Below are 18,839 nucleotides of genomic sequence, written 5' to 3' on the forward strand. Positions count from 1 at the left end.
TTCTTGTTTTTATTTGATCTTTTTCATACTTCTCTGTAACTCTGGGCAACTGATTTCCCCCTTGGGATAATAAAGGTACCTACCTACCTACCTACCTACCTACATTAGATAAAGGCTTTTGTTTTAGATTATATGCATTGTATTGCCAATAATAAATCATTGCCAACGTCTAGGTAATGTTGTTTACGTTCAGACTTCAGAGTCCATTTGAATTATAAAAGGCAACTGCTCAGTGTGTCAGCGTTTCTACTTAGAATATGAAATCTTTGAAGTTCAATATCTCAAACACTCTGAATGCAGATGAACCTCTATAATTACATGGTCATGACTGTGTAATCTGTAGGCAGAGGGTGATGGGGTGAATTAAAGCTATGGGAGTGCTGATGTGCATGCTTTCTCTTATTGTGCTGACTTTAAAGATGAAACATTCAACCGTTACTATTCCATGGCCTGTTAGGGACCTATTGACCTTCTCACGGTGGCTTGTGGTAATATGAGCCCCTTATTGCCAGCTGTATCATAGATAATATTGCTTAAACATTATTTTGGGGGAGAACACAGAAGGAGGAGAGATAAAAAGCTAGTATGCATGTGGCTGAAACCAGCAGAGTGCCCCTAATAGAAGAGGTTCAAGGGTCAAAAGATTTTGTAACCACATATTTGGCTTATCTGACCTGGGCTGCATAGAGCAGAGCAGAATAAACCTGTACCGACTTGTCTTCTTCAACGGCCTCAGTCCCAGTGGAATATGACAAAATGTAACCACTTGAATCCTGGCATCCCTGGGCATGTCATAACAGTAAGGCAAACAATCTGTGAGAATAGTAAATGGTAAATGGTAAATGGTGCATTTATATAGCGCTTTTAATCCAAAGCGCTTTACATAGATTTTGCATTACATTCACCCATTCACACACACATTCATACACCGGTGGCGGAGGAAGCCATGCAAGGCACCAACCTACTCACCGGAGGCAATTAGGGGTTCAGAGTCTTGCCCAAGGACCCTTCGACATTAACTCAGGGGGAGCCCGGATTCGAACTGGGAACCCTTCGGGATTTATACCCTTCGTGCTCTAATACCAGTTTCTCTACCCCCTGAGCTATGCCGCCCCAATAGTAGATCTACAAGCTCGCATCTACAGTATAGTAGAGGGGAAAAGGGACTGGGCCATGGATAGAGCCCTGGGATGTCGGAGTCCCCCAGGGTTCTATCCTCGCCTCGGTAACATGTTCTATTACTTGGCAACCTCAACCTGTTATATCAAGTGAGTGAGCAGGTGAGCAAATGAGAGAGGGGCTGAGTGAATAGGAAAATAAATAAGATGAGATCTGACCAGTTGATTTCACGTCTGTTTACTTTGTGATGCAAAAAGTGAATAATTCATTTTTTTAAAGGCAGGTTAAAACCAAATACGGTTATAGAAAATCGTCATGTGTGTCTACTTCCACAGCAAAATATTCAACAATGTAGTCAAAGTCAAGGGTATAATACCAGCACCAACCATAAACTCAGCTTCCCCACTTTTCCATTTGTAGGCTACATGAGTTTTTACTCATCTTTTAAATCAATTATAGGCTACCTCAAATAATCCTTGAATATAACACCAGACCAGACTTGTTTAGGTGAGCTACAGGATATTTTTGTTTTGGGCAATAATACAGGGAACCTAATCTCCAAACAGAAGACAAATGCTATTGGTGCATTTTAAATTAATTTATTGATTTCATAATCTTTGTGTTGTTGGGTTGCAGCTATAGCCTACTGTACCATGTTACATTCAGCCCTGCAGCCTTGTGTTGTGAGTGTGGGCAGCCCAGCTGGATGTTACGTAGCTGACGATACATTACTACGAGATCTATTCTAGTCCCATAGGAACGAACGTGGATCTGACAGCCCCAGAGCTGCCACGCACTGCTTGGCCGAGACCCCCAGCAATACACACAACTATTCGGCCATTTTTCGCGGTGCTGCTTAGTAAGTCCTTCTCTCTCCGGGCAAGTCATTCTTTATTATTGGATTGTAAACGGGCCTGCATTTCGGAAACAATTCTAAAAGGAGCGGAAACGAAGAGGATTGTAAGTGTGCGCGTGGCAGCTTCTGCAGCCGACTGTTGTCTTGCTCGTGAAGAAACTTACACATCGCATATGTTGTGCTTGGCTTCTTTGCTCGTGTCTGTTTTGACACTGTGGCATGTAGTAGTAGTAGTAGTAGTAGTAGTAGTGTGCCGTTTCATTTGAAATGTTTGATTGATTCATTTGATTGGTTGTTTGCGTGGTGTGTAGGCTTACTTGGCTACATCTGCGTGTGTCGGGGTGCATTGAACTTTCGATATTTTCTTGATCTAATTTAGCCTGCTTTGTTTACTCGCAGCCGTGGCAATGCGTGGAATTCGCATAGGCTATTTTACAGGAAGGCATTCTTTAGCTGCTTTCCCCACGTGTGAACCTCTCGGGCTGACATTTGAGATTTTGACAACTTAAAGGCATTTTATTATTTTAGCAGTTTGCAGGACCAGCGGCGGCTATTAGTCAACTCTCCTTGTGGGGACTGCCCATAAGTCCGACGTCTCATTAGTCCTACATTGGTTAGGATTTAGGTTTTAGGGTTAGGTCCTTGTAATGGCATATGTTGAATATAACTTTTAGTGAAAATTAAATTGGCCATTTTGCATCTATTGTGCAAGGAATTATTACATGTCATTTTTTGTATAATAATTGCTCATGTTTTTTGTGTTCCATTGATAACTGCAGGGAGCAGAGGGGCAAATGGGGTGAAATAACCTTCCACATTTGTATTTACAGCAAAGTTCTGTTTGCAATGAATTGTATAATCCTGTTTTTGGCAATTTTTTTGTCTTGTAGCCTACTTTTGTGAGAAACATACCTTTGGACTTTTATCTGTGATGTCTTTCAGTGACTTTACTGTGACTTACATTATCATGGTAGCCTACACTTTAGGGGTCTGTTTGAATTAGCAAGCTCAACTTACCAAACATCATTAGCTGTTAGCTGTTTGTCTTCTTTCAAAATTATTGATGAGTCTCAAGTAGGAACTCAGCATTTTAGCTTGGTAAGCAAGCAGTTCAGTTCAGTTCAATAACTGACAAAACATACCTGTAATTCATGGGTTGCATTTGTAGTCCTAAACCGGCCATATTGAGGACCAACACAGGTTTTCAATTTGTCTGATTGGCATAGAACCAATGTTCTATGTTAATCAAAACACCTGTGTTGGTCCTCAAAATGGCTGGTGTAGGACTACAAATGCAACCCATGAATACATGTGATAAGATGGTTGATTTTCTAGTTGTACATGTCCTGTTTTGCTCCTATTGAACAACTCCACGTTGTGAGCTTGTAAATGGGTCGGCTATTTTCAAAATATCCAAAGTCTATCCACAAGTTTCCGCGGGAGTTTACTGGAGACTATCAGGACCAAACTTCCGGGTTTAACAGCAGACATACAAGCTCACGTCGCGTCGCAGATGCAACCCGTTGTGAGCTTGTAAATCGGCGGCGGAACCTCGGTGCAGACGTTTGCGCAATGCACTATGGGGCGTAGGAAACTCGTGGATAGGGCTGATGTGGTTAACAAAGTAACTCCTTTGTTAGGCTCCTGGTTGGTCCCTGACTGACCAACCAGCAGGCTCTATCTGCCTTGTCCCGCCCTGGTTCCGCCTTTTTTATGTTGAATTAGCTAAAACATAATTTTTTGAGAAATAAAAACATTTAAAAGCATGCTGATTCACTATGCTGCCACTGAGCAGCTCCAATTGACTGAAACAAAGTTTGAAATTAGAATTGAGCACACAATAACAATATGAAGAAACTGAATTAACATGGCAGTGGATGGAATGTCCCACTGAATGTCCCTCCAAGACACAGCAACCAATGGGTGTGGAGAGGGGCAGGACAATGGGCGGGACTTGACAAAGGGTGAATTGTTGTGGAGTAAGAGTACTATATTCGCCTCTGAGATGTAATAGAGTAGAAATAAAAGTATTGTAAAGTAAAACATTTTACTTTAATACAGTACTTGAGTAAATGTATATTTACTTCAGTTTACACCACTGTAGAATATTGGAAATGTGCCAGCAGACACACCCCGGATATACTGTATACATTCAATGGCAAACACATGCAAAGCACTCTCCCTGGATATATAGTGAAGTCTATGCCAAAAAATCACTCTCCCTGTGTGTGCTTTGTCTACCAGGGCCATGGCCTTCCTAGGGAGCAGAGTTTGGAGGGCAGTGTCAGCAGTGCGACCCCCGCTCTCCCCTCTATGCCGGGTCAGTGTCCTCTCCTACAGCTCAGACCACACCCAGGAGAAGAATGTTCCCTATGAGACCACCCTCAAACAGGAAGGTGGGGTCCAAGGGCCTACCAAACCTCTACCCAGGTGAGGATGCTTGGAAGAACGGACAGGTGAATAGATACATTGGTAGAGGGATGGATGTTTGAATAGATGTGTCAGTTGGTGTTTAGATTTTGTGCATGGATGAGGGTTTACTCAATGGATGGGTGGACCAATCAAACATAGTTTAAAGAGACACATTTTTAAGAAATGTCTTTTGAAATATTCAATTGGGTAAGCAGGGTAGTTCTGATTGTGTTGATGGCTTACCCAGCAAGCACGGTCAGGACCTGGACCAGTCTGTGACGTATTGATTGGGGCTAGATCAAGTCAAACCATGACTAGTCGGATCTGGCCTAGAATATCACCTGATTTCAACCAACATAAATCCTGCCCACGAAAACGGACGTCCTGGATTAATCAGAGAGGGTCCGATCCGATCGAGGCCAGATAAATATCATAACTAGTCAGATATATCCCAGAATATAACCTTACATGCTCATATTTCAACTAACATTACAAACAATAACAATGATCCTAAAGTCTATATGACGTATGTGGTCAAGATCATCCCCATATGGGCTGTGATCTGGCATAGTTCCGAACGTCACCGGAGTCATCGGAGGACGTTATCATAACATCATCATGACCTCCTTTGGCTTGCAGGATACACATAGCTCATCATGTTATTGAGTTGGTGTATTCTACAACGTGATTACCGGTATGTTGCTGAACACAATTCCTAGACACTGCTTATTCTGTGACGGATTAGGCTTGGAAAGTAGCACTTTCTAATCTCGTGGTTCCTTTGTAAATAAGCCATAAGGCTGTCTATGATCTCCTTTTAGTTGACCTTGTATCAGTGATTTGTGCTGTCATGAAACTGTACTTTTTTCTATTGCAAACTGCGAATACATTCTTCAATCAATCAAAAACCCTAATGATGAAGTTGTTGATTAACTGGATCTCTGCTATCTGCCTCAGGTCAGCAGATGCTGTAGTGATTGGAGGGGGCAGCCTGGGCTGTCAGACCATCTACCACCTTGCTAAAATGGGCATGACCAATGTTGTCCTGCTAGAGAGGGACAGACTGACTGCCGGAACAACCTGGCACACTGCAGGTACCAACATGTGTGTAGGGGAAGGGGGGTTTGTGCAGGGCTACTGTATAATAGAGTACTAATCAATTTAGATTCTTTTGTGTCGATTCCTTGATATTAGAGACGCAATTTTAGTTTTTACCTTTTCTCAGCAATGACATGCAGTGCATACCTTTGACAGTAGAGGGATGCACCTTGCTGTGTCTATCCTGCAGGGGAAACCTTCACATTGGCGGTACATTTAATTATTTATACCCTCACTGCCTTCCCCAGAGAGCAAGAGAAAGATATTTGTTATTAATATCGTGTCTATTTTGATTCAGCTTTTGTTGTAGCACCGTGTCAGCAGTTTGTATGTGGATACCATCTGCAATTTCATAAAATTGTTCCAAAATTGTTTCTTATAGAAAAGGCTCCTCTAATACCGTTTAGTCCCACTATAATCACTTTATTTAATACTTTTACATTGGGCAATAATACATCACATACTTTTCATTTACATTTGTATTCACTGTCACAAAAGTTCATGCAAGATAGCTGTTGGATCCCTTATTCTCAGCATTCCAAAAGTTCATTTTCAAAAAACCTGCCTAGCCACTATATTATCCTATAATTATAGTTACAGTAGCCTGAGTGCCCCAGGGCTCTTAACCCATTTAGGCCTACAATTATTGAAATATTCAAAGACTTGCACACATTTTCACGATTTTTCAAAAATAGCAGATCTACAAGCTCGCAGCGCGGCAGTGAGCTTGTATATCTGCTATTTTTCAATAGTTAAAGCATAAAATAATGGTTAAAGTGGTTCAAATCTAACGCGACTCGGGCGCGTTCCAGGTATTTGAGAGTCAACCTACTGTAGGCCCACTCCTTTTTCCCCATCTACACCTAATCTCTTTGCCCGAATATAGTCTATCTACAAGCTTACAATGTTTACAACGCAACTCTGTAGGCCACTATACAAGTTGCAAGCATTGACCATTTATACTGCTAAATATGTCTAATTCCAATAATTTAATTTGAGATGAAAGGAATTTGTGTTGTGAAGTAATGTAGCTTTTGAAGTGAAGCTTAAAATGTTTTGGAATTGATAGGCCAATGCTAGAATGATCTGTATATTTAATTATTTATCATGTGTATCATGTTAAAATGATTTGCTATTAATGTTGAAAAATTTTGGTAGATATGAAAAATTAATCATTGTGTACACTTGTGTTGTGGGGGGAAAAAAGACAGTGTATAATTACTCATGTGATGCATGTGACTTCAGTTGACTTTAGAGATTAGCTTGTGCAAGTGATGGCTTAATGAACAATGCATTTTAAACTGTGCAAAAAAGATTGACTGAGTAAGAGCCACACAGTTAATACCATAAGGATTAACCCAGTGGTTTGCCTTCATTCGTGCCAGTGCTTTACAGAACAGTGTATGGGTACCAAGTACAAATCAAAGGCCTGATACTAGCCATATTTTTGCCATATCTTTTGCTGAGCTGTACAAGTTATTTTGATTTAAAAATACCGTAAGAAATAAAATACATTTAAATAAATGTATTTAAAACAACACCATTACGCCCACACATATATACGAGTAATATGAATAATATTCAGATGTTAAGAGTGTATGCCTGCTTATATGTATTTAATATGTATTGTGCTGTGAATACATTAGAATTAACTCAAATACCTGGAAAGCGCCTGAGTCGCGTTAGATTTTAACCACTTTAACCATTATTTTATGCTTTAACTTTAGAAAAATAGCAGATATACAAGCTCACAGCGCGGCACCGAGTGCCGCGCTGCGAGCTTGTAGATCTGCTATTTTTTTTAAATCGTGAAAATGAGTGCAAGTCTTGTGTGTTCTCAAACCTTTTCATGTCAAGGACCCCCAAAATTACAGGTATTTGGCCACGGACCCCCATCTCAAAATATGTTGTCCCAGGGACCACCCAGAAGTAAATATTTGAGTTACAAATGTTCGCTTTTAAGTAGATATATTCAAAGACTTGCAAAAAAACAACAACATGATTTTTCAAAAATAGCAGATCTACAAGCTTGCAGCGCGGCACTCGGTGCCGCGCTGTGAGCTTGTATATCTGCTATTTTTCAATAGTTAAAGCAGTCAATAATCCTAGACCTAAATGGGTTAAGCATGATTACATGCGTTCGTGCCTGTGTTACATGCCAACAGGCCTTCTGTGGCAGCTGCGACCCAGTGATGTGGAAGTTGAACTCCTAGCCCACACCAGGAACGTGATCAGCAGGGACCTGGAGCAGGAGACTGGCCTCCACACAGGATGGATCCAAAATGGAGGTCTTTTCATCGCCTCCAACAAACAGAGACTGGACGAGTACAAGCGCCTCATGTCGGTCCGTACTGACACCAGACAGATACCTTGTTATTGGTCATTAGGTAGAGGTGAGAGGAAGAGGGGGTAAATGGATGGATGATTGGGGGGTTAGAGGGAAAGAGATAGGGGTGTTTGAAGAGAATGTTATTCTTAGTGTTTAGAGGAACACATAACCTGCATTTATCATACACTACACATATTGTCTATCTATTAGAGATCTTCGACGAGCATTGACCTCGATGCGGGGTGGTGCTGTTACTGTCTGGCTCCGGTTCCGACATCTCTGCCCGGGTATCGGATCTAATTTTTCTAATAACAGGCGGGGCCGTTCGGATCGGCTCCATCATGTCTCGGGGCTTCTCGGGTAACGGTTCTCATATTCCAAATAATAGACGGGGCCATTTGGGTCCGGCTCCATTTTCCCCGGGTCCATTTGGGTTCGGGTACTTAAAATTGGACCTGTGAAGACCTCTACTATCTGCCTATAACAAGCTGTTAAGACAACCCTGACATGTCTGCTTGAGCGTAAGCATCTTTCCAACATAGCGCTTTCCTCACAAGGTCTTGATATGAACCTCGTGTTTCTGTGCAAACGTCTAAACAAAAAGTTCTATCAGCAGCCAGTAATGTCTAAACTAAGTATAAGAATTTGCCACTACAAAATCTACTGGAGGCAGCACACGGTTAAAAATGTTGATAAAACAGAAAAAAGAAAACAATAAAGACTTATTTCCATTTTCCATTATGGTTTGTCAGGTTAATCTTCGCTCTGCATGATTTCTCATCTGAGCCGGGCTGGAATGCCTTGTTTTGTTTTTGCCGTGCATTCATTGGTCACAGCGCACGGCGGTCAAAGTTCAGCAAGGTTGAACTTGAGCTGAGCCGAGCTCACCGTGGCAAATCATCATTTCACAGCACAAGCTATTGGAAGTAATGGGTTTAAGAGTGCAGCTGTGCTGGTGCCGTTTATACTAGGCCCGCGATGAACTGATTCGAAGTGGTATAGGGGAGAAAAGTGGGTGATCATCAGTTAAGATATTTTATATGCCCAAATATTGGAAGATATGAATAACATTTAAAACATTTAAAATATGCATGCATTCATGGCACTTTCTGTTTTGAAATCAAAAAGACCAGAAATCATGTGATGGCATTATGTTAATTTATGTAAAGGAATTTGATATCAGCAAGTTTTTAATAGTTGCAATTATTCATAATTAGCGTCTTATCCAATTAGTCTGCTTGACAATTACAGATAAAATCCTGTAATTAAGCTAGAATCATGCAATAAAGGGGCATATATCCTGTTCCGCTGAAGACTTAAGGGCCATTTATAGTTACGGATGGATGATTTTGTGTACGTTTGGGGTTGAGGAGGAACTTACGGTAATTGCGTCGACATGCATAGTTCCGTCCGTTCTCTGTGTTATATACGGTTCAATTACATACTGTATCCAATAGATGGCACCCAAATGCATCTTCCCAATGAGCAAACATGTTGATAGGCATCGGCGATTACATGCATTAAGTAAATAGCCTACATCCGTGCTGTGCGTTCTTTCAATGGCATCGTACTCTATTTTCACTCCATAGTTGATGTCCCTGCACGCCGTCGCCGTCGGAAAATGCTGTTATTAAGCCTATTATTAATATTATTATTTGGATAAAGTTAAGAACAACTTTTAAAACCAATCATAATCATTTAAAATGGTATCATGATCTGACACTGGCACTTTGCTGCTTCTGCGTTCTGCCTCCGCTGCTGCTGTGTGCACTGCAGTTGTACAAGTGGCAGTGTTACCAGATGGGAAATGTTGAATTATCGTACCGGAGGCTCAGAATTATCGTATTTGACATGAAACTATCGTACACGGCCAAAAAAGAGAAATCACTCGCGTAAAAACGTAATTTCACCAAAAAATGCGTCTTTAGTGTAAGAAACGACCTCGTTTTAGACTCCTGCGTGACAAAAACGCATCAGATTTGCTGTGTGGAGGCAGGCAACTTCTTGGAGTTTACACAAATAAAAGCCTGAAACTGGTCTGGAAAGATGCAACCAGTGTTTTTAATGCCTCCAAGTACAGATCTAGGGTCAGATTGACTGATTTCCTGGCTTATTTTGAGAAGCCAACCCAGATCCCAGATCAGCAGGCTGCAGCCAGGGAAAATAGTGAATTCACGCTCTTTTTGATGATATGGCGAAATTATCGTACATTTGGGCATTTTTGGAATTATTGATCGTACATCGTACAGAGGGTCAAATTATCGTACACATACGATAATTATCGTACGTCTGGCAACACTGACAAGTGGCAACAGGTCTGCGTCCTGAACGGCTTGTTCACTGTTCAGCGTTACTTTGTGATTTTTATTTTTTACTTCCTCCTACTACGAAATGGATACCAGAAAAAAAGACGAAACATTTCTCCCTCTACTGCCCCCACGGTTGACAAAAGTTCGCCACGGGTACTTCATGTGTACGTACGTTTTTATCGGTTTTAATCCGTTAGGTTGAGTGTTGTCCGTAACGTTACGGACAGAGACAATTACGTCCGGAGCTACGGAGAGACCGGATCAAAGTACTCTCCGTCTCCGTTCGTTATGTATCCCTGCGTTGTTTATGTACTACTATGCATGGTACTTTAGTGGCCAGGCAGACCACGTGACCAAGAACACATACATAACTTAAATAAAGTTAATCATATTCTCAATGATTCCTCTCTAGCTGGGTAAGGTCTACGGTATCGAGTCCTACGTCCTGTCCCCTGCGGAGACCAAAGATCTGTATCCACTGATGAATATTGATGACCTATACGGAACGCTGTATGTTCCTAAGGATGGCACCATGGACCCAGCAGGCACCTGCACCACACTGACCAGGGCTGCTTCTGCCAGGGGAGCAACGGTAATGTGTGCAATACTACTACTGGCACAATGTGCTCATCCCTGTTCCTTTCTCCTCTCCTCTCCTCAAATTTGTTTCTTTCCTTTAACTGTAATAACTAATATAAAGTAGAGAGTTAAAAACTAGTAAGACGCCTCAGGGCGACAAGCGACCTGTGCTGGGCGAGGTTGTGCCATGTCTTGGCCATCTGGCCAGTCATGTATTTTGGACACAACATGCTTACTCAGTTATTCGTTATGTGAAAGTCCTATGATGTCTATGACATCTGACATCATACCCTTTTATGCCCATACATGGAGATCCCTGTCTGTAGAACCAGCCACACAGATATGGGCTGTCTTGGCCATCTGTCTTGGTCATGTATGGATTTTGTTAGTGTGGCCGATGTGGCCTCCATATATGGGCATTCCCATATGAAGTCCTGTTAGATATGGGCTTAATATTGATGACATCAGGGAACGCCATATACAGTATGGGCATAAAAGGGATTCTGTTAGTGTGACATCACAGTGAAGCCAGAGCGTGATGTCAGAGCGGCAAACCCATTCTATTAGAGTGGTTCCGCTGATATCACAGTGATGTCAGAGCATGATGTCAGAGCGGTAAACCCATAGACTGTAAAAAAGTGTCCAGACGGAGTCAGCATGTGCCGTTTCACATACTAAACTGCAACCTTTGGTCGCAATAACTCTTGAATAATTCCATTCTTTCACACCAAAAAGCATGTTTAATTTAGGCAACATCACATCCACTATCAACATTGCGTGTTGAACCCCCCTATTAATGTAGTATTATTATTATCGTCTGGAAAATAACCTTGAATCTTGGTTATTTATCCGATTGGATGTGACATTTGTGTCTGTGTGTCCCTCCTCCAATCAGGTGATAGAGAACTGTCCGGTGACTGGTATCCAGGTACGGACAGATGACCTCGGAGTGAAGAGAGTCAAAGCGGTAGAGACTGCTCATGGCACCATTGAGACATCCTGTGTGGTCAACTGTGCAGGTTAGATTTCAATATATATTAGTACTGTAACTACTCTGATGGAATCTAGTCTACTTATAGAGAATTTGATTAACACATTTTAATTATGAAACCCAACAAAAGGCAAATGTTATGAAAATATAGCGTCTACGCACTGTATGTCGCTCTGTCTCTGTCTCTCTCTCTCTCTCTCTCTCTCTCTCTCTGTCTCAAAGATGCACATGTCATGAATCATGCAGCATCTACCTTTCAACTGTTTGAAAGCTGTTTGAAACATTTTTCCCCCCCATTATTAGTAGTCAATATTCATATTAAGAATAACAAAACAATTTTTTAACAAAAAAATGTAAAGTTAAATTCGGATGGATCTTTATTGCATTGTGTACGCGCGTTGTGAACTGACCTACGTATGGGCGTATCTTAATCGGAATAATGCGCTCTTTAAATAGCAGGGAAATACTGCACCTCGACTGTGCTGGGCTTTAGATGAGGTCTGAGCTGGTTTAAGGTGCAGTCGTTTCTCACTTTTCTTACTTCACGGAAGATAGCAATGCCTCACCACACCTAGTTTTGATTGTAAACTAGTAGCACTATGCTTAGCCTCATTTTGCACTGGGTGTAAAATAGGGCCCTGTAATCTCTCTTGCAGATTAGGTGTGCTTTACAGTACAGTTTGCCCTTGCATTTCTTGCACTGACCACCAGAGGGTAGTCCGTAACTGATTTAGGGGCCTCTCCTGTTTGTCTCAGAACTTGAGTGCAAAAGGATAGTTGGATAACCTGGTTAATGTGACTCTGGCCTGGCTTTAGGTGCTGTGAAGGCCCCTTTGATCTTTCTGCATACTATAATTAAGCAATATTACACAAGAGGGTGTGCATTATCACGGTTAAGCACCTTAAACCAGCTCAGACCTCATCTAATGCCCAGCACGCCAGCCTTGCTGCAGGAACGAGCCGAAGGCGAGTTCCGTAGGCAGGGCTGACGTGCAAATAACCGTGATAAGGCCAACCCTCAAGTGTAATATTACGATTATACAAAAGTTGCCCTTAAAAAAAACACATCAACTTCATTTCATTGTAATTAATATATTCCAATAGGAATTTGTACGTTTTTAATGCCTCATTTAGCTACTATGTCCCTGAACTTCACATGAAAACTATGCTAGCCTAGCCGCAGCGCTTCAGCTCTTTCGCAATCAGCACAGCTAAAATGAGACTGTGCAGTAGTGCTTATTATTTGCACGGGTAGAGAGCCATTTCAACCAATCAGATTGCTCCGTCGAAACTACCTGTTTTATAATAAGAAAATAATGAAGGGGCTGTATGTCCACTAGTTGGTCTGGGTCCTTTGTAGCTTGTTTTTAACAGTAACCTTTTAAATAAAAGGGATTCTTGATTTGTAGGAGAGAGTTTTGATATGTTGTGTGTGTCTGTCCACGTGTGCCATGCAGGTGTGTGGGCCACCAAGCTGGGTGACATGGCAGGGGTCAGGGTGCCTCTCGTTGCTATGCACCATGCATACGTTGTAACAGAGAGAATTGAGGGTATACAGGTAAGCAGTGGTGGAAAAAGTGCTCACATTTCTTGCTTAAAGGGGCACTCCACCACTTTTCAACCTATGTTCATATAATTGGTCCTCACTCAAAAATAGCTTTTTTTATTTTTCAGAGGAGGGCTGTGGGCAGGTCAGAAACCCATCGTCTTGTGACATCATCGATTGCCAATCCAGCTTATAGAAACTGCAGGCGTTCTATTCCTGAAAAGTTACAATTTTAAAGTGGAAGCCATTGTTCTCGAAATGTGCTTGAGTAAAAGTATTGGCATCAAAATGTGCTTAAAGTACCAAAAGTAAAAGTACTCATTATGCAGAATGTCCCATTTCAAATTTTCAAGTGTATTAAAAATGTTTTGAAAATAGTAGATCTACAAGCTCACAAAGTGTCGCATTGTGAGCATGTAGATCGGCTATTTTCGAATGGTGTAAATAAATGTATATATATAGGGCTGAGGTGGTTAATGCATGTTTCAAAATCTAATCAAAATCTACAAAGTAACTAGTAAATAAAGTTTTCACAAAATTAAGTAAAAGTACAATATTTGCCTCCGATGTAGTGGGGTAGAAGTAAAAGTATTGGCAATTGGAGATGCTCCACTCAAGTAAAAACACCTCACAACTGTACTTAAGTACAGTTACTTTATACCACTGCAGGTAAGACCAGACATCAGTTCTGCCCTCTGAACTTTCACTCAGGTATTTTAGTTTTTTTAGTCTACATGGAATTGTTGAGTTGTTCATCACAGTTAAATCATAGATTCTATTTCTTTTTTTATTCTTACTTGTCTTTTCTTTGTTTGTTGTTGTTTGTTTTTCAGAATATGCCAAATGTCAGGGACCATGATGCTTCAGTGTACCTGCGTCTGCAAGGAGACGCTCTCTCCGTGGGGGGGTATGAAGACAATCCTATCTTCTGGGATGAGGTAAAGTGATACTTGAATAACTCTCTGGCTGTCTTTCTGTCCGTTTTAATGTCAGGCAAGGTGACCTTAAATGTTCTTTTTTCTTTTTTGGTGGGGGGGTACCTTTTATTGTGTCCCACTCTTGGTTGAGACTAGACAGCATCAAGTAGTTCTGAAAATCTGAATTCTGTCCGACTGTTTGACCCCCTGTCTGTGTGCATGATCGTCTCTTTGAATTACTGTTGGTCCTCCTATCTTATCCGTCCAACTGTCTGCTGGAATTACTGTCCGTTTTAAACCTGTTTGGACCTGATTGTGATTTTGGAGAGTCCTAGACCACCCATTACCGACGTTTTGACCCGTGTTTTTGCAAACCTTTCAAATCAATTTGAAATACGTAACTTGATTGAAGTGTCTATTTGAGAACATTTTGACTTACAAGGAAGCAAATAAAAATGGAACACAAATACCTTAAAAAAAAAAGATAAGCAAGATTTAGTTGCGACCGTTAGGGCGCAAGTGACTATGAAAAGCTCCACCGTCTGTCTGTCCGCCTGTCCGTCCGTCACGTCACGTCACGTCACGTCATGTCACACTTTTGCCCCTACCAAGTGTTGCAGTAGCGCAGACAGGCTTGTTGCATCTTAGTGGCAGAGCTTTGACAGACATTCTACACGGCAGATTTTCTTTTCTCCATCTGTCAATGGGTGCTTTGATGTAGTGTGAAAGCTCTAGAAGAAAAGAGAGAAAAGTGCAGAGAGCAGAATTAACAGAGTGATTGAAGAGAAGACACCACCTGAGTCTGGATCGATGGCTTTGAAGGGATGGCTACAGGGTCTTTGATAAACTTAATTGCTCCTTTGATATCCAAGGACAGACATGTTTTGCTATTCTGCAGTGATATGCGTGAAACTATCTTGGTTTATATGAAAGAGGAAGAAAGAATATATCCTCTTTTGGGTGATCTTCAATATATATATATATATATATATTTTTTTTTTTTTTTAAGATTTGTTTTTGGGCTTTTTATGCCTTTATTCGATAGGACAGTAGACTGACAGGAAATGGGGAGAGAGATGGGGAACGACATGTGGCAAAGGTCGTCCGGATCGGGAATCGAACCGGCGACGCCAGCAGGCATCAATATTTAATCAAAAACTATGAAGGCAAAAGCTGGGTTATGGGCTGGTTAAAATTACGGACAAGCTTTTCTGTTGGAACCGTTCTGACACAATGGTCTAGAGACACCACAATAGCAGCTGTGTTATTGTTTAATATTTAACTAAAAGTCTGTGCCCCTGTGTTACTTTGAGGACATAAACAAACTTTTAGACCCACCAGCAAGAGGTGCTAAAGATTGGTGCACCGCATCTATGAGTCTTCTTACATCATTGTGTCTGCAAGCATTAGAATCATTATCTTTAGAATCATTATCTTTAAAGACATTCGTTTTAACAAATAATATAATTTATAATTATTTCAAAAATATATTGGCTGAGTTGTGCTTGTAAGATTAGTGGTCTGTAGTGTGTACAAGTTTCCCATGTTTGGGAGTTGGGACATATGATTGTGTGCGCATGTATAGTATGCAGGGCTTCGATTTGCTGGGGGGATGAGTGGGGAAATCCAGGCCTCTGCTTTTGATATCCTCTTTTGGGGATATGTTTTATGTCTGTCTGGTTAGGCTACATGCAATTCCTTTTGGAAAATGTAGACTGTTGTTTATGTGTGTTGTTTCCTAGGTGTCCGATAAGTTTGCATTCAGCCTGTTCGATCTGGACTGGGATGTGTTCATGCAGCACATAGAGGGCGCCATAAACCGAGTTCCTGCTCTGGAGCAGACTGGAATTAAATCCACTGTCTGTGGACCAGGTAACTAAGAGACACACACACACACGCACGCGCACACAGAGACACACACACACACACACACACACACACACACACACACACACACACACACACGCACACACATGGCCAGACTTTTATTTTATTTTTTATTGTTTTATCTATAAGCAAAAAGATACAAACACAATTAAAATTCCTGTTACAATATAGGTATTTGCCATACGCCGTTGTCCATAGCGACTTAAAACTACAAGCTACAAAGCAACTACAGTCAAATTCCTCATATGTCTATATGAGAGGCCATACTGATTCTGATTTCATGTTTTTTTTTCTTTTTTTTGCATTACAGTAAAGTGATACTAAATCTAATACAGTAAACTGTCTACCGCTATGTATGGGCCACAGAACCCTATTTCCTTTTAAGAATGTTAAAAGGCTGGCGACTCCTGATCTGCTGGACCTTTTATCTAGTATAGATAGAGGAGGCCGAGGTCCTTCTGTGTTTGTAACAGGATACTGCAGATCTTCTATCAGTCTGTAATGGCTAGAATAGCTCTCTCTTCTTTGGGATTGCATGCTATAAGCAACCTGAAAAGGCTGTTCGGGAGAGCCACTGTAGCTCCCTCTTAGGGATAACCTGTACTGGAGGTGGAGGAGGTGATGAAGGTCCATATAGTGAGGAAGCTGGACGTTATTGTGGACAACCCCTTAAATCCTCTCCTCTTGGAGATTGTGGGAAGGTTTAGCAGCAGGGATATATTTCCAAGGACAAGTTTGGCTTTTCTCCAATGTTATGTGTAACCTTATATGAAGGAAAGAAAATACTCTTATAATATTTGGGTGATCCTCAATATTTAATCAAAACTAGACATCCTGAATGTACAGTTCTCTTTTCTTGCCCTTTTCTTGCGGGATCAATAAAGGTCTTATCTTATTTTATATGATCTTAGTCACTTGTCATTAGTCCACGGGGAATAAGATGCAAGAACAATTAGCAAGTCACATTAGTCATTAGACCACGGACCAGTCGGGTTTTGTCCGTTTGAGCACATGCCACCAAGATGATGTCAATGGAAATGGAAAGATCCTGCAGGCGACAAGACTTCCCAGGGAAGATAAGCTTGTATATTTTATATAGGCTGAGCTTGAGGTGGTGGGATGACATCCACTGAGAGATGTCAGCCAGGCATTTAGAGATGAGCTCTTCAACTTTTGTGGCTAAGGAAAGGAAGAGGAAAAACATTTGCAAGTCATCCGTGAAGCAGTGATAGGAGAAGTTGTGAGGAGAGGAATTCAATGTGGAGTGATAAAGGAGGGTAACCACTAACCAGAGGCCTGAGGAACTGTGATCGAGTTAGGCCTAACCTATAGAATAGGGCTAAATCAGAAATTAGCCTACAAAACAAATATGTTGCTACATACTGTACATGTACTGTAAGCCCCTCCCAAACAGCAAAATGTGTTCCCGGCCTGAATGGGTTAAGACCTGAGGTCGATTGAACAAATGCCTTCTAAATCAGTAGTTCTCACACTTTCAAGACTTTTCAAAAATGGCACATCTGATGCGCCGTGAGCTTGTATATCTGCTATTTTTAACAATCATGGTGCCAAACTCGTTCAGTAACGAGTTAAGGCCACTAGGTGTCACCATGCCAAAAGGAGTTGTCTCTTCCCTGGACGAGTCAACGAAGGGTTAACTGTACGTGCTGCTGCCTGCCCTCTGAATGACCCGAGTCCATACGTCACCCCGTAGCAGAGAGAGAGAGAGAGGAAAAAAAGGCACGCGCTGGTTGCATTGTTTTCCATTCTACTCTGAAACATAAAAAGGGCTTTATCTCTGAATGAGGTGAAAAGAACGCCAGGGAAGCAGAGATCTGATTGTTTTCACGGCGACACTATAACGCGATGGACGGCTCCCGTTTGGATTTTAGTTTCGCGAGCTTTTGTAAACAAAGGGATTATCTTCCTCAATCGTCAGTGGACACCCACGTGCACACGCACAAAGCTTCCGAGGCTCTTCAAAATAAAGCGTGAGTGAACGGCGGCAGCAGCAACAGCTAGAAATGTTATAAACCTGAGCAGCCCATGTGTTAAATGGCCAACGCAAAAATCTAAAATGATACAGATGTTTTCTCGGTTTTAATGGATTAAAGCAAACCTCAAGGACACCACAGCATGTTAGACATGTCGAGTAGGAAGAGAATCACTTCAGTGTATTTGCCGAGTACAATACCAAGTTTCAAAAAGGTGCCCATGAGAAGCTGCGGTTGACTATCATTCAGGTGCAGCTAGTTCAAGGAGGATTGAGGAGTGGAATCTTGATACAAACTGCATTGTACAAACTTGATGTGGATGGGAAATGATGTCAACACGCCATTTCACATCATCGCGCATAAGGAATGTATGCCTGACTATGTAGGGTTTAAGCTAGGATTTGGGTTGGGAGAAAAGTCTATCTGTCTGTCTAATCGATGTGTGACTTACTGAGGGTATTTTATCATGTCATATCTGTGACCGTAAGCAGACAAAAGCACTAGTGCAACAGTGCGAGTGGACTGTTAATGAGCTGCCTGAAGAGATATAACCCTGATGTATGTGTCTCGCTGCTTTTGTGTTTGCACAGATAAAAGATGTTTAAAGATTCACAGGCAGAAAACCCTACAGTCATGCATACTAATACACAGGAAAGAAAAGAGGGGGGAAATGTATATATACTGTATTAAGTGCGTTCCAGACGATACGCGGTCACCGCCTCCTAGTAATTCATTTTCAATGAGAGGCGGGCGGCTATGCATACAGGTATCTGCACATTTATAAAGTGACAATTTAAGGACT

The 18,839-nt window shown here is 41.5% G+C and overlaps 1 protein-coding gene across 2 annotated transcripts in view; it reads left to right on the top strand.

Annotated features, from left to right (window-relative positions):
* The first annotated feature begins 1,837 nt into the window (after positions 1–1,837).
* Positions 1,838–18,839, top strand: part of sardh (sarcosine dehydrogenase) — a 65,265-nt gene continuing 48,263 nt past the window's right edge. Inside the window, exons 1-9 of one of the 2 annotated variants that reach the window (XM_080743807.1) lie at positions 1,838–1,978; positions 4,220–4,405; positions 5,345–5,481; positions 7,651–7,829; positions 10,536–10,715; positions 11,598–11,721; positions 13,151–13,251; positions 14,073–14,177; positions 15,899–16,028. In XM_080743807.1, coding sequence (XP_080599933.1) covers positions 4,224–4,405; positions 5,345–5,481; positions 7,651–7,829; positions 10,536–10,715; positions 11,598–11,721; positions 13,151–13,251; positions 14,073–14,177; positions 15,899–16,028 — 1,138 coding nt within the window. In that variant the 5' untranslated portion in view covers positions 1,838–1,978; positions 4,220–4,223. Of the gene's footprint in view, positions 2,080–4,219; positions 4,406–5,344; positions 5,482–7,650; positions 7,830–10,535; positions 10,716–11,597; positions 11,722–13,150; positions 13,252–14,072; positions 14,178–15,898; positions 16,029–18,839 lie in introns of both variants that reach the window. The other variant, XM_080743806.1, reaches the window with a different exon arrangement.

Source organism: Nannobrachium achirus, assembly GCF_963921795.1.
Source record: "Nannobrachium achirus genome assembly, chromosome: 15".
Classification (NCBI taxonomy): domain Eukaryota; kingdom Metazoa; phylum Chordata; class Actinopteri; order Myctophiformes; family Myctophidae; genus Nannobrachium; species Nannobrachium achirus.